At 51.8% G+C, this 13465-nt stretch overlaps 1 protein-coding gene across 2 annotated transcripts in view; it reads left to right on the top strand.

Moving 5' to 3' along the window:
- The window catches only part of LOC132480131 (neurotrophin receptor-interacting factor homolog), a 69573-nt gene extending 56926 nt beyond the window's left edge, over nucleotides 1-12647 (top strand). Inside the window, exons 2-5 of one of the 2 annotated variants that reach the window (XM_060084037.1) lie at nucleotides 633-759; nucleotides 1048-1143; nucleotides 5611-7042; nucleotides 8833-12647. In XM_060084037.1, the coding sequence (XP_059940020.1) occupies nucleotides 633-759; nucleotides 1048-1143; nucleotides 5611-6995 (1608 nt within the window). In that variant the 3' untranslated portion in view covers nucleotides 6996-7042; nucleotides 8833-12647. The remainder of the gene's footprint in view (nucleotides 1-632; nucleotides 760-1047; nucleotides 1144-5610; nucleotides 7043-8832) is intronic. The other variant, XM_060084036.1, reaches the window with a different exon arrangement.
- The last annotated feature ends 818 nt before the right edge of the window (nucleotides 12648-13465 follow it).

Genomic DNA, 13465 nt, shown 5'->3' with positions numbered 1-13465 from the left:
ATGGGGCCTGTATTTCCCCACAGTCAACGGATTCTGAGTCCCAGCCACCCCTGCAGACAGGTCACACATATTACTCATCACTTCCCGTGTCACCTCTTATAGGTTAAACCCTCGTAAGCTCTTACATGGGCCCACTTTAGTCACTTGTGAGCCTGCCCAGTCTCTCAAGGCCAGCGAGTTTCTGATCTCAACGGCACATCCCTCTTTTCAGGGAGGACGACAAGCCTTGCTTTGAATCTGAGGATTTCTTAGTGTGTCAGTTAGTTGTTGCTGCACAACAGACTGTCCCAAAATTTAGTGGATTAGAACAGTAACCATTTCTTTAGCCCACAGATCTGCAAGTCAGCAGTTTAAACTGGTCTCTGTCGGCACCGGCACCTGTCTGAGATCAGTTGTAGGTCAGCTGTGGTTGGCTTTGATCTTGCCTGGATCCTTTCTCATGTCCTCGCCATACAGCCCGCCCCCGCGTGAGGCAGCCCAGTAGGTGCCCAGTGAAACCTGACTTGCATCGCTCGGAATATGCACTCTCTGGACACTGGCCTGCTTGTCTTCACCTTCCCCTCTCCTCCTCCTTTTCCCGAGCGTGTTGATGAGGACAGTCCAGCTGATTGAGAGTGTGTGTGATGTTTCAGGAGCCGGTGACTTTCCGGGACGTAGCTGTGGACTTCACCCAGGAGGAGTGGGGGCAGCTGGGCCCCGCCCAGAGGACCCTGTACCGTGATGTGATGCTGGAGACCTTCGGGCACCTGCTCTCTGTGGGTGAGGCCCACTTCCCAAGCTGACGATCAGATTCCTGTGGTGACTTATTCTTCATGGGTTATGGGTCCTAGGGCCTCTGGTGTGAGGACTTGACCTGGGATCAGAGACCTTGAATCCTCATTTCCTGTGGGACATGCGGGTAGGAGGGTGTCTGCCTTTTCCTGTCCCAACGCAAAAACTTACGAGGTGCCCCCATGTCCTGACGGTCAGGAGTCTAGGGCTGGAGCCTGGGCTGGTTCTTTTTCTCCAGAGCAGGCTCCCACCTCCTTTGTCTTTTTCTGTTTCCAGGGCCTGAGCTTCCCAAACCCGAAGTCATCTCCCAGCTGGAGCAAGGGGCTGAGCTATGGGTGGCAGAGAGAGGAATTGCCCAGGGCTGCTGTCCAGGTGAGAACCCGCCAAGTGGGAACCCTTAACAGGAGCAGTTGTGCTGCTTGGAAGGGGTGGTGTGTCAGGGTCCCCGAGAAAGGATACAGAGGAAAGTCAGCAAAGGGAAGAAGCCAGTGGGGCCGAGTCCAGAGGGAGCCAGACGCCAGCTTCAGAATCCCTCCCTGGAGGTGCAGTGATTTGTGACACCAGGGAGAAGTGCTGGCTGCCGGGGAGGCTCACTATCGGCTCTGTGCCAGGGGGTTTACTCGGGGCTGGTCACGGGGGCACCCCCTACCTGGCACAGACCAAGACTCCAGTCTCCCAGGAGAAAGCAGGTGTTCGCCCTAAACCATATTGTTGTCACAGAGTTTGGGCACAAGTGAGCCTCTCTGACCAGTTAGGTTCATGGCAGCCCTCCCCAAACCCAAGTTCCAGACCCAGCCAAAGACCAGCCTTGAAAGCTGGCCCTCTTAGGATGGCAGCCTTGGGCCGACCCTGTAGCTCTTTTCTGCACAGGCAGTCTGGGCCCTGCCCTCCCGTCCCCTGCCTGGAGTGCTCCCGGTGCTCCGAGGCCTCCTCACCTGTGCTCCCCTTTCTCTGAGCTCAGAGACCTCCCGCCTCTGCTCGAGGGGTCAGAATGCACCACTTCTTCCCTCTCTCAGCAACCTTCCCGGCGCGCCCTTACCACAGGGTCGTTTCTGATGTGTGAACGTGCCCTTCATCTTCTCTGTTTCATTCTTGCACGTCCACAGCCTGTAAACCTCTTCCCTACACCCTTCTGTTCTCTCGGGAACAGGATTGTGTTCAGCCGCAAATACCTGACAGCTGGGCTAGAGCTCCTCAGAGCGAGAGCGCAGCATGTTTCTCACAAAGCAGGAACCCAGAGGTGGCCATTGCTGGTGCTGGCTTGGCATTCCAGGAATGCCAGGGCTGATGGTTCGGATTCTCCTGGCCTTTTCTTGGGGCTCAGCGTGGCTGCAGCAGCTCTGGCCGTCACATCTGTGCTCCAGACGGGCAGGAGGAGCTGGGAAGAATGGCGCCAGTCACGTTTGTCCCCTTTTATCAGAACTCCAGATGTTGTCCATTGAGGTCTCCTTGGTCAGGAGGGGGTCACCCCCGCTGCTAGGGAAGCTGGAAGGAGGGAGTCTAGATTTTCATCACTGGCTTATCCATCCCTTCCCTCGGGCTGGTGCATTGGTACCCTGACTACTTTCTGAAAGAAGTGGGCTCTGACCACGGGATATGTAACCAGCTGTACCTGCAGCCCAGCCTCCCACCTGAAAGCCTCTGACACCATCTGTAGGGAAGCCCCGGTACCTCCACGATAGGGTGTGGCCCATCACCCGGGGCAGGACTAACAAGTGCCCTGTCTCCTCTGAGGCCACGCAGCCTGTCTGACATCTTCCAGCCCCAAATGCTGGCCTTCACCCCCAGGCCCTGAACTAACTCCCATCAGGCCAGCCCGCTTCCAGCTGCCAGGTCCCACGCGTGCCATAAAATTCATCCATGTAAGGTGTACGATTCCGTGGTTTTGAGTGTATTCACAGGTTGTGCATCCATCAGCAGCGTCTAGTTCCAGAACATTTCTGCTGCCCAGAAGTTGTCCATTAGCAGTACCATGGTTTGTTTTTACCCACAGAACACTCCTGACACCAGACGTGTGGGGTTTCCACATCAACAACCAATTCTCCACCCCTCCAGACACTAGCCGCGTGTCCCAACGATTCAGTCCAATTCTGACGCTGTCTCCGTGGAGCTGGTGCAGACCCCACGGCTTAAGGACTCAGTCCCATAAGGCTGCCCCCACTTCAGACACTGGCCACGAGTCAGGGCCTCCCACACTTCTGACCGACTGGCTGTAAATCAGGAGTCCCCGCGGCCCCTCAGGTTCAGTAATGAGCTGTAACAGCTCACAGACCTCAGGGAAACACTGTTTACATTTACTGTTTTTTGTAAATGATAATATAAAGGGTACAAACGAACCGACAGATGTCAGGGGAGAGGGGCTGAAGCTCCCCATCCGGAAGCTGTCCAGAGGCCCACCAAGAGTCACCTCGTTAGCGTGAATTCACGTGGTTGAGGGGGACTTACTACAATTAACAAAAGACACTCCTGGCCCCTCTCACCAAGGAAATCCCAAGGCTTTTAGGAGCTGTGTCCGGGAACCAGAGAGAAAGACCAAATACATATTTCTCATTAAGTGACAATATCAAAGGCAGTCACTCTATCGCCTCATCCCTCCCAGCCCCCGGCAACCACTAATCCACTTTCTGTCCATGGATTTGCATATTCTGGATATTCCATTTAAATGGAATCTTAAAATATGTGGCCTTTGGTGTCCAGCTTTTTCTTTTTTTCTGTTTGTGTTTTATTTTTTATTTTTTTATTGAAGTATAGTTGATGTATGATATTATATAAGCTACAGGTGTACAATATACTGATTCACAATTTTTAAAGGCTGTACCCCACTTACAGTTATTATAAAATATTGGCTAAATTCCCTGTGTTGTATCAACGCAATATATCCTTGCAGCTTATTTTAATACCTGATGGTTTGTACGTGTCTGGCTTCTTTCAGTGAACATCTCGTTGTCAGGGTTCAGTCATGTTTAGCGTGTGTCAGGACTTCATTCCTTTCCATGGCTGAATCATATCCCATTATATGGATGGACCACACTTACGGACATTTGGTTTGTTGCCACTTTTTGGCTCTTGTGAAAAGTGCTGCTGTAAACATTCGTGTAGAGTTTTCTTGTGGACTGGCTGGTGTTTTTGTTAAGTACCCTCTGGGCGCTGTGCATGGAGTCCAGTTTGGGGACCGGGGGTGAGCGGGACAAGCGCCTGCTGCCTGGTCAGGCTTGGCTCCTACGGCACCTGTCCCCCGGCCAGTGCTCCCTCATTGCCTCGCATCTGAAGCGTGTATTTTTGAGAACCTGCTCCCTGTCAGCTCTAGGAACTGGCTGTGGACATTCTGGTGTGGTGAGATGGACCCTAAGTGAATGAATACATAGGGTGTGCTGTGGACAGGATTCCAGCAGGTGAGGAGGTTGGAGAGGGCTGGGGTGAGCCGGGAGCCTGGCCCCCAAGGATGTCCACGTCCTGATGCCCAGCGCCCGTCCGTTGGATTATTGGGCCAGCCCATTGCAGTCACAGCAGTCCTCTAGTGAGAGAGGCGGGAAGAGGACAGGTGACGTCAGAGACGTATTGGCAGGCGCTCCGCTGCTGGCTCTGGAGGCGAGGGCAAGGGCCAAGGAACGTGGGCGCCTCCAGACGCTGGAAACAGCAAGGAAACCCATTCCTGCCGCCTCCAGGAGGGGCACAGCCCTGCCAGACCTGGCTCTAGACTCTGCCTTCCAGAGAGTAGGCGCGTGCTGTTGTAGGGGTGAGTGTGTGGTAAGTTGTTCCGCTGCCACTTCACGCCTTGCCTGTGTGAGGGGTGATTCTGGAGGATCCGCAGGCCAGGTGCTGCTCCTTCAGGGTGTCCCCAGACAAGAGGGCACTTGCACTTGGGGATCTGGCCTGTCACACCTAGGTTTTCTGTACTGAGCTACTCGTTCCCCACCCAAGGCTGCTCCTTCTGCGCTTTGTTCAGTGTCTGCCTCCCCAGCTCCAGAGGGTCACTGCCTTGTCCCCAGCATCTAGGGCCAGACAGTAGATATTTTAGGCTTGGCGGGCAACTTGCATTTGCCGTGTTTGTTTTCTGTCACCGCTGAAACAGATTGCCACAAACACGGCTTAAGACAACATACATTTATTATCTCCCAGTTCTTTCAGACCTGACTGGTTTATCTGCTCTGGGGCCCACAAGGCCAAAGGCAAGGCGTCGGCGGGCTGGGAGTCGGGGGGCCGACTTACTGGGAGGCACAGAAAGAATCCGCATCTAGACACAGGCAGGATCCAGTTCCATGCGGTCATAGGACTGACATTCCTGTTTCCTTGCAGACTCAGCTGAGAGCTTCTCTCACCTTTGAGAGGCACCCGCATTCCCTGGCTCGTGCCCCCTGCCCAGCCAGCCTCTGCCTTCTACCTCCTTCTGCTTTTAAAGCTTGAGGGGATTGCTTTGCGCCCAGTCAGCTAATCCAGCATCATCTCCCTATTTTGAGGTTTAAGGTCAGCTGATGAATAAACTTCATGTCACCTGCAAAATCCCTTGATAGCAGTACCTGGATGACTGCCTGAACAGCTACCAACAGCTTCAGAATCCCGCCCATCTCTGTCACATATTTTTTTCCTACAGCCCTTTAAAAACATGAAAAGCATTGGTCGCTTGGGGGCTGTAGTTGGCCAGTTCCTGATCTAGGCCAATATCTGGCCCACGGCAGGTGCTCAAGAAGTTTTTGTTGAAAGGATGAATGAGTGAAGCTGTGTTTTCAGACAGGGCACTGGGGTCAGTGTGAGAGCAGAATTGGGAGGCGGGGCAAGAGGTTAGGTCACAGGCTCAGGGTGTGTCCGCCAGCCCCTCACAGCTCTTGGGTTTTCTTTCAGGCTGGGAGCCTGGACCTGAGGGCCGAGCACCCCGCCAGGAGCAGGGCCTTCCTGAGGAGAAGGGGCGGGAAGGCTTCCTGGGGGAGGCTCCACGTCCCGCTACGCCGGGGGAAGACTGGGAACATGAGGGCCGGGTACAGGGGCCCGAGAAGGAGCAGGGTAATTGGAGGCAATTGGAATTCAGCCTCAAGGAAGTGCTGGTTCAAGATGGAAGCCACGAAAGTCTCAGACTTGGGGAAAACTGTGTCCTGAGTCCAAACCCAAATCCCCTCCCGGAGACTTCCAGGACAGAGTGTCTGTGTGCTCCCGGCTCCCGGCTCACAAACTCGCAGCAGAACCCGAGCGCAGCCGGTGAGCAGATGGGCTCCTCGGGAAGACAGCCGTGTGACAACAACTCTTTTGGTCAGGCGGTTCTGGAACCAGAACCCGAGCCTGCGCGCAGCCAGGTGCCGGACAAACCCTACAAGTGCGCGGACTGCGGCAAGGCCTTCAACCACAACGCGCACCTCACGGTGCACCGGAGGATCCACACGGGTGAGCGGCCGTACGCGTGCAAGGAGTGCGGCAAGGCCTTCAGCCAGAACTCCTCGCTGGTGCAGCACGAGCGCATCCACACGGGCCACAAGCCCTACAAGTGCGCGGACTGCGGCAAGTCGTTCTGCCACAGCACGCACCTCACGGTGCACCGGAGGATCCACACCGGGGAGAAGCCCTATGCGTGCCAGGACTGCGGGCGGGCCTTCAACCAGAACTCGTCCCTGGGCCGCCACCGGCGCACGCACACCGGGGAGAAGCCGTTCACCTGCAGCGTGTGCGGCAAGGCCTTCTCGCGCACCACGTGCCTGTTCCTGCATCTGAGGACGCACACGGCCGAGAGGCCCTACGAGTGCAGCCGCTGCGGCAAGGGCTTCCGGCACAGCTCGTCCCTGGCGCAGCACCAGCGCAAGCACGCCGGCGAGGGCCCCTACGACTGCCGCCAGAGGCTGGCCTTCGAGCCCACGCCGGCGTGGCCGGAGCCCGTGACCCCTGGGGAGGGGGCTCCCCGCAGCGACAGGCCCTTCAGGTGCGGCCAGTGCGGCAAGGGTTTCACGCAGAGCTCGCACCTCATCCGACACCAGATAACGCACACCAGGGAGGATCCCCGAGGCCGGGGCCGGCGGCGCTCGCAGCCCTGCGCCCGGAGCCCGCACCTCGGGCGGCACCAGCTCGGGCCCACGGGTGAGAGCCCTGGGGCCGGGACGAAGGCAGGGCAGCCGGCAGGCCGGGCACTGGCCCTGTTTGACATCCACGAAATCATGCAAGAGAAAAACCCAGTGCATGTTATTGGGGTGGAAGAGCCTTCTGTGGGCACGTCCGTGTTGTTTGACATCAGAGAATCCACCTAGGGGAGAAACTCTGCGGATGACTTTTGAACCACAGGTACAAAAACGTGGTAAGTCCTACAAGGTGTTATTTATGGAAGGGGGGGGCTGGGGTTTAAATGCCCTCTGACTTCCTAAGGAAGCTTCGCTTCCCAAACACCTGAGCTCAGTGGTTCTCCAATCTTATCAAGCCCAGTACCCTGAAATGAATTCACAGGTAATGTAACCCACACACGTGTAATGTTGAAAAATCCGTACGTGCCCCCATTTTGTAAAGGATAATTAAAACGAAAGTAATTTACAGTGGGGTAACGTGTGCTGAGTTGGTGGTATCTCTCCCTGTGACCTTGTGGCCATTGTGCCCGGAGACCTGGGGCATTGCCTGTTGCCGTCTGGTACACGGGGTGTAGTGTTGACCATGGAAATATTACGAGAGGCATTCCTGTGTGGGTGTGATTTCCCAAAGTGGTGACTCAGTCTTGGAAAAGGTTTGAACAAAACAAAATGCCAGTGCATTTCTGGAAGGTTTATGTATAACATTTAAACTTGCAGGAATTAATTGGTTTGTACATGGAGTCAACCCAGGGTCTCAATTCATACATTACAGACAGGTGGTTTCACACATACATACACGGTCCCTGGGGGCCAGTTCTGCGCTTCAGAGCCATTAGAGCATGCATGGCAGCCACACTCATGCCCAAATCAAATGTCAGAGGAGCCCCCGTGAAATTCCACTGTGTTCCCTAGGGGTGTCACAGCTCCTGCTGGAAACCATCGCCTTAGAACAGCAGTGTGGTCTATGATGGAGGTTCTCACTCAGAGTGCTTTTGTTCCCCGGGAGACACTTGATGATGTCTGGATGAATTTTGGTTGTCATGACCGGCGGAAGGGAGGGGTGCCCCTGGCATCCAGTAGGGGAGCCCAGGGATGCTGCTGAACATCCTGTAAAGCCCCAGACAGCCCCTCGGCAAAGAATCACATGGCCCTGAGGTGGAGAAACCACGCCCAGCACAAGAGCCGATTTTCCCCAGACTCTGTAAATTGATTGATCAGGGCTGTATTAACAATCCTATATACATTTGATTTTAACAAGTGATATCATGAGCATGTGCACAACATGTTTTTTAGTAATTTTTTTCACTGTTTTTTAGCATTCGTAGTTGGTATGAAGGAAAAGAATCCACTTATTTTTCTGAGTAATCTAAATTTTAGCATTTTATTTTGGAAATTCCATGTAAAACATGGATAATACATTTTCACTGGCACCCCTGCCTGCCACGGGATTGTTTTTACATCAGCCCCAGAAATCTTGTCATTTCATCCATTTTTCTGGATATCTCTAAAAAGCATGGACTTTTAAATATGTATATAAAAGCATGTTAGCCCGTGCTGACAGAAACCATTTTCATAATCATTCTGAGCCGTCATTTGCCTTTTTCACCAAGTTGATGTTTGCGCTGATAGTGCAAAAGCAACTGGGTAAAACTGCCAGAGCCTGAGTGGGAATCAAGGAAGTGGTCCCGAGGTGGTTGTTCATATTCTCCCTTCCCCGGCATTTCAGTAAAGGAAAAAAAAAATGTTGGTTGTCTGGGATGAAGCAGGAAAAATGATTAATTTCGTTAAACCTCGAGTAAAACTGTATTACCATTTTCACATCTAAACAGAAATAACAGTAATTCTTCAATATATTATTAAGTATCTAGTGTTCAGATGTTCCTGGTTGCCTCATAAATTTTGTTTTGTTCTCTATTTGGTTTGTTCTAATCATGATCTAAACAAAAATCACACGGTGCATTTGCTTAATATTTTTCTTAGGTCTCTTTTAATCTATAGGTCTCCCTTCTTTCTTTTTCTTTTTTAGTCTTTTATATATTGGGGGAAACAAACAACGGGATAACCTAAATTTTGTCTCCGTCCCAAGCCTTCCCGTCAGACCCTCCTTGGCCTGGTGGAGTGACTTCTGACTTGGCGTCAGGTCACCAAGCTGTGCTGAGGGGCCGTGTGAATGGTGTGACTCACTGCTCCGTTCTCTGCCCCATCTCAAGCACGCCTCCCCATCTTGCTGGGGTCTCTGCCGGAAGACCTTCGGAAGACCTTTCAGCTGTCAGTGCCCAGGAAAGAGAGACGTCTGAGAAAATGGTTTATTTGTATACGATGCAGACCATTCTAACATGACCATTTTCATGTCCACAATTGGAAACTTCGTCTGGATCATCTTTTTGCTTTCCTCCAACTTTACTCCTCAGGAAAGCAAAGCCTTGTGACCTTTGTCTATGCTGTTCTTGACATAAAGAAGAACATTGTGTTCGAGATGTGATCCTTGGTATCTTATAGCAGAAAGGATGTAAAAACCAAGGATTTTCACCTGCCTGCTTTCTAACCTACAGTGAAGGAGCGAAATGCCCATCCCACCGGGACACTATGTCGTGTGCTCCAGTTACACAGCACGGTTGCCTTTTTTGGTTTGTTTGTTGTTCCCACTGCAGCTGAGTTCCAGTGAAGTTAAACACAAACCATAAACATCAAGAATTGGAAGGAAGGAAAATTGGTTATGGCACATCTCAGCTTGTGGAAATTGTTCCTAAAAATATCCACAGAATGTTGGCTTGGCAGAGCGTCAAGTTGAACGGAGGAAGTATCATCGTGGAAGGATACAGCGGCCAGGATACAACCTCTGGCAGGATGACTGAGCCTCCGAACTCTCACTGTCGAGACGCGATGCTCGAGGGCCAGAACTTTCTCGTGTCCATTTCTGTCCTTCGGGTGCTGTGGGTGTCACAGCCAGTGGGGTTTCCATCCCAGCAGAGCTGGCCTCCAGGACGCTCAGAGCCCGCCTCACCGCTCATCTCCAGAGGCTCCACAAGAGCCCTTGAAGCCTCGTGTTTGCGTCTCTGCGCTCACCTGTCCTCTGGGCTTGTCCTCATGGCCTTCCCTTGTCGGCTCTCACTGTCTCAACCCCTCTGTCCTCATGGCTTAGTCTGCACCACCTGCCACTTCGTTCTTAGCAAATAACCTTCTATTTCCATGGCTCAGAAAAGGTGTGTTTTCAGACAGGCAGTGCCTCACAGTTGTGTGAGGTGGTGCCATTTTACACGCGAGGAAAATGGGGCACAGGACAAAAGCGGCCGTGGCCAGCTCGCACGGCTAGGAGCCAGAACCTGAAGTCAGCATCCCGTCGACAATGTCTTAAACAGATGAGGCTGTGTCCTCAGGGCCTCAGCTACGTCACACGCAGTGTTTTCTCTCCCACCCCGTCCCTCCTCGTCGCAGGGAGACCGCTGCGGCCTCAGCGGTTGGTCCACAGTCAGGACTGGAGGACGGCGGGATTGGCAGGCCTACGTTCATGTCTCCAGTGAGGTTTCAAAGAAAAGCCTTTCCCCGAAGCTTCCCGCCGGCGCTCCTTATGTCTCCCTGGCCAAGCCTGGGTCACAGGGCGCTGCCTAACGACGAGGGCGCTTGGAAAGCTAGTGTTCAGCTGCTCTAACCTCTGTGGCTGGGACTGCACCAGAAGGGTGTCTCGGGAAGCAGGTAATGGATAGGCAGCTGGCAGCACCCTCAGCCCTCCTCCTCCAGTCTCTTGGAGGACTCGCCGGTGCTCCCCACTTCCTGATCAGATGCCGCCACCGCCTCTCAGCTCCGCCTCTTCATCCCCTGGATTGTTCAGCCTGCCGGCCAGGCCCCCTTGCCCATAATGCTGGGTCCCCTGGCATTCTGGAACACCCCACTCTTCCAGATCCCTTCTACCTCTCGAGGGGCTTCTTGCCCTCCCCTCCCCTCCCCTCTTAAATGTTGGGGTCCCTGGGGTGTGGTCCCGGAGGCCCATTGCATGCTCCGCTCACTCCCAGATGTCCTCGTCCACACCCGTGGCTTTGTGCTGCTCACTGCCACATCTTGGTCTCTGAGCTTCGGGCTAGAACAGCAGCTGCATGCTGCTGGACAGCTCCCCTAGATGTCCTGCAAAGTCCCAAAACACAGCCTACCTGGAGGGAAAGGCCATTTTCCAGGCCAAACCTGTTCCTTCTCCCCTGGGCCCTCTCACGGGGATGGTTGCCACCCCCCACCCCATCCCTCAAGCCAGAAGATAGATATCCTGTTGGTTTTACCATCTAAACATCTCAGCTCTCTTCATTCCATTCCATTCCCTCTGCCACCACTGGTGCAGGATGGCCACGAGAGGGGGAGTGACATGACACCAAGTGGCCTGGCCACCAGAGCCCTCCCCACTTTTGACTTTACCTCCTCACGGCCCCACCAGTGGTGTGGGGTGCAGACTCGGAATGCTCCCACTGCCAGTGTGCTCTGAGGAGGGGAGACCCCGCGGTGACTTCACAGCTCTGGACAGCTTGGAATCCAGGCCTGCGATGGCCCCGTTCCCTCCGCCTTGGCCCGAAAAATGGGAGCTGCCGAAGGGTCATGTTTCCACAGTTCTCCGAGTGGACGCTGGGTGGGCTGAGGCTACGGTAGCCTCACCAGGTAAGCCTGGGACAAGCTTGTCACAGTTCCCACTTGCTGCCCTCTCCTGTGCACTGCAGATCTTTGGGAATTCTCCATTTCTCTTTTTGGGTCACGTTTTCTGGGCATCATATTCCTACTAATTTCCTTACAGATGCTTTGAAACCAAGTTAGATGAGAAACTCCTCAGGGGAAATTACTATAAACTAGGGAAAATATATGGTTATATCAGTTTGTCAAAGTAATGCAAATTCTTTGTAGCAAAACCTGTAAAATGCACAAAAGTAAAATACACATAAGTATGGAGGTTTATTTAAAATTTAATTCCTCATACTTCCACCATCCAGAGATTGTCATTACCTTAAGATTTTGTTAATTTTCCTTGTAATTTTTTTCTTGAAATATACATGTGTGTATACATAGCGTGAACATTAAATCTTATACACACAACAGAAATATTTATGTGTAGTTATCTTGTGTTTAGAAAATTAGAATCCCTTCTGTTTCTCTTGTAACATGTACTTCTTACTCTATCTTGAACATTTTCCTCTGAAAATGGATTTCATGTAGCTTTTTAAATTACCTTTCAGGAGGATTGTAACAATGTGACCTCCACCCAGCATCTTACCAGCCTTGACTTTTATCCAAAAGGGGGAGGAGGGATTCATACACATTTCTGAAGGAGTATGAATTGATACAGCCTCTGTGAAGGGCACTTTGTTGGTTGCTGTCTAAATTACAAACACTTTGTCTCAGCAAGCCAGTTGCTGATAATGAATCCTACGGATATATTTGTACCCGTGCAAACTGTTTGTATGTAGTTTTAACCATGGTATTGATCTCAAAAGTGAAAATTTGGAAACAACCTCATTGTCTACCACATGGAACTGGCTAAGTGATTTATGGTGGACTGGCTGGCTTTTACACAGCCCTTAAAATGGGGACTGTCTTTATGAACTGTGGAAAAGAGCACCAAGATTGTTAAGTGAAAAGGTATAAAACAGTTTGTATGGTATGTTTCCATTTGTGTAAAGAAGCCATTGCTTATGCACACACACACACACACACACACACACACTATATCTGAAGGGTACAGAGTGAACATACATACTACTATATATACTACTTGCTCTTGGGGAGGAGAAGTGAGGGGAAAAGGATAAGGAAGAATTTTCACTCTATCTTTTGATATTTTTGAAATTTTGAAACATGTAAAAGTATTACCAGTTCAAAAAATAAATTTAAACAAAACCTTAATTCTTTAAAATTAAACTAAGTTTGTTCATTTGTTTCATTGTTCACTGTCTGTCTCCCCCCAGTTAAATGTCCCCATGACTGTGTGTCTTGGCCACACCTGTTCTGCAGGTGCACACGTGTGTGTTGAGCTAACAGGACCAATTGAGTGTAAAACAGCCTAGACTCCCTAAAGTTTCCTGCAAGCTAGTTGTAGCACATACATTTCCCATCAATAAACCAATCTATAGTAGGAATAGAAGAAAGTTTTATTTGAGCCAAACTGAGGACTATAGCCTGGAAGACAGCATCTCGGATAACTCTGAGGAACTGCTCCACTGAAGCATGGTTTTCAGTGCAGTTTTGTATCTTCTCAGAGCAAAGAGCATCAGAGAAGTCAAGGATACCTTCCTTCAAGGTTTCAAAAAACAAAAACAAAACCAGTCAGATCAACAGTGAGTCACGGGGCTTCCCTGGTGGCGCACTGGTTAAGACTGCACCTGCCAATGCAGGGGACACAGGTTCGAGCCCTGGTCCGGGAAGATCCCCCATGCTGTGGAGCAACTAAGCCCGTGAGCCACAACTACTGAAGCCCGCGCGCCTAGAGCCCATGCTCCACAACAAGAGAAGTCACCGCAATGAGAAGGCTGCGCACCGCAACGAAGAGTAGCTCCCTCTCGCCGCAACTAGAGAAAGCCTGGGTGCAGCAACGAAGACCCAACGCAGCCAAAAATAAATAAATAAAACATAAATTTAAACAAACAAACAAAAAACAGTGAGTCAGTATGGCCTTGGCACCTGGGAAGGGA

This window comes from Mesoplodon densirostris, chromosome 19 (genome assembly GCF_025265405.1).
Source record: "Mesoplodon densirostris isolate mMesDen1 chromosome 19, mMesDen1 primary haplotype, whole genome shotgun sequence".
NCBI lineage: Eukaryota > Metazoa > Chordata > Mammalia > Artiodactyla > Ziphiidae > Mesoplodon > Mesoplodon densirostris.
The sequence above is the reverse complement of the archived record's forward strand: the minus strand, read 5'-3'. Positions and strand labels throughout refer to the sequence as shown.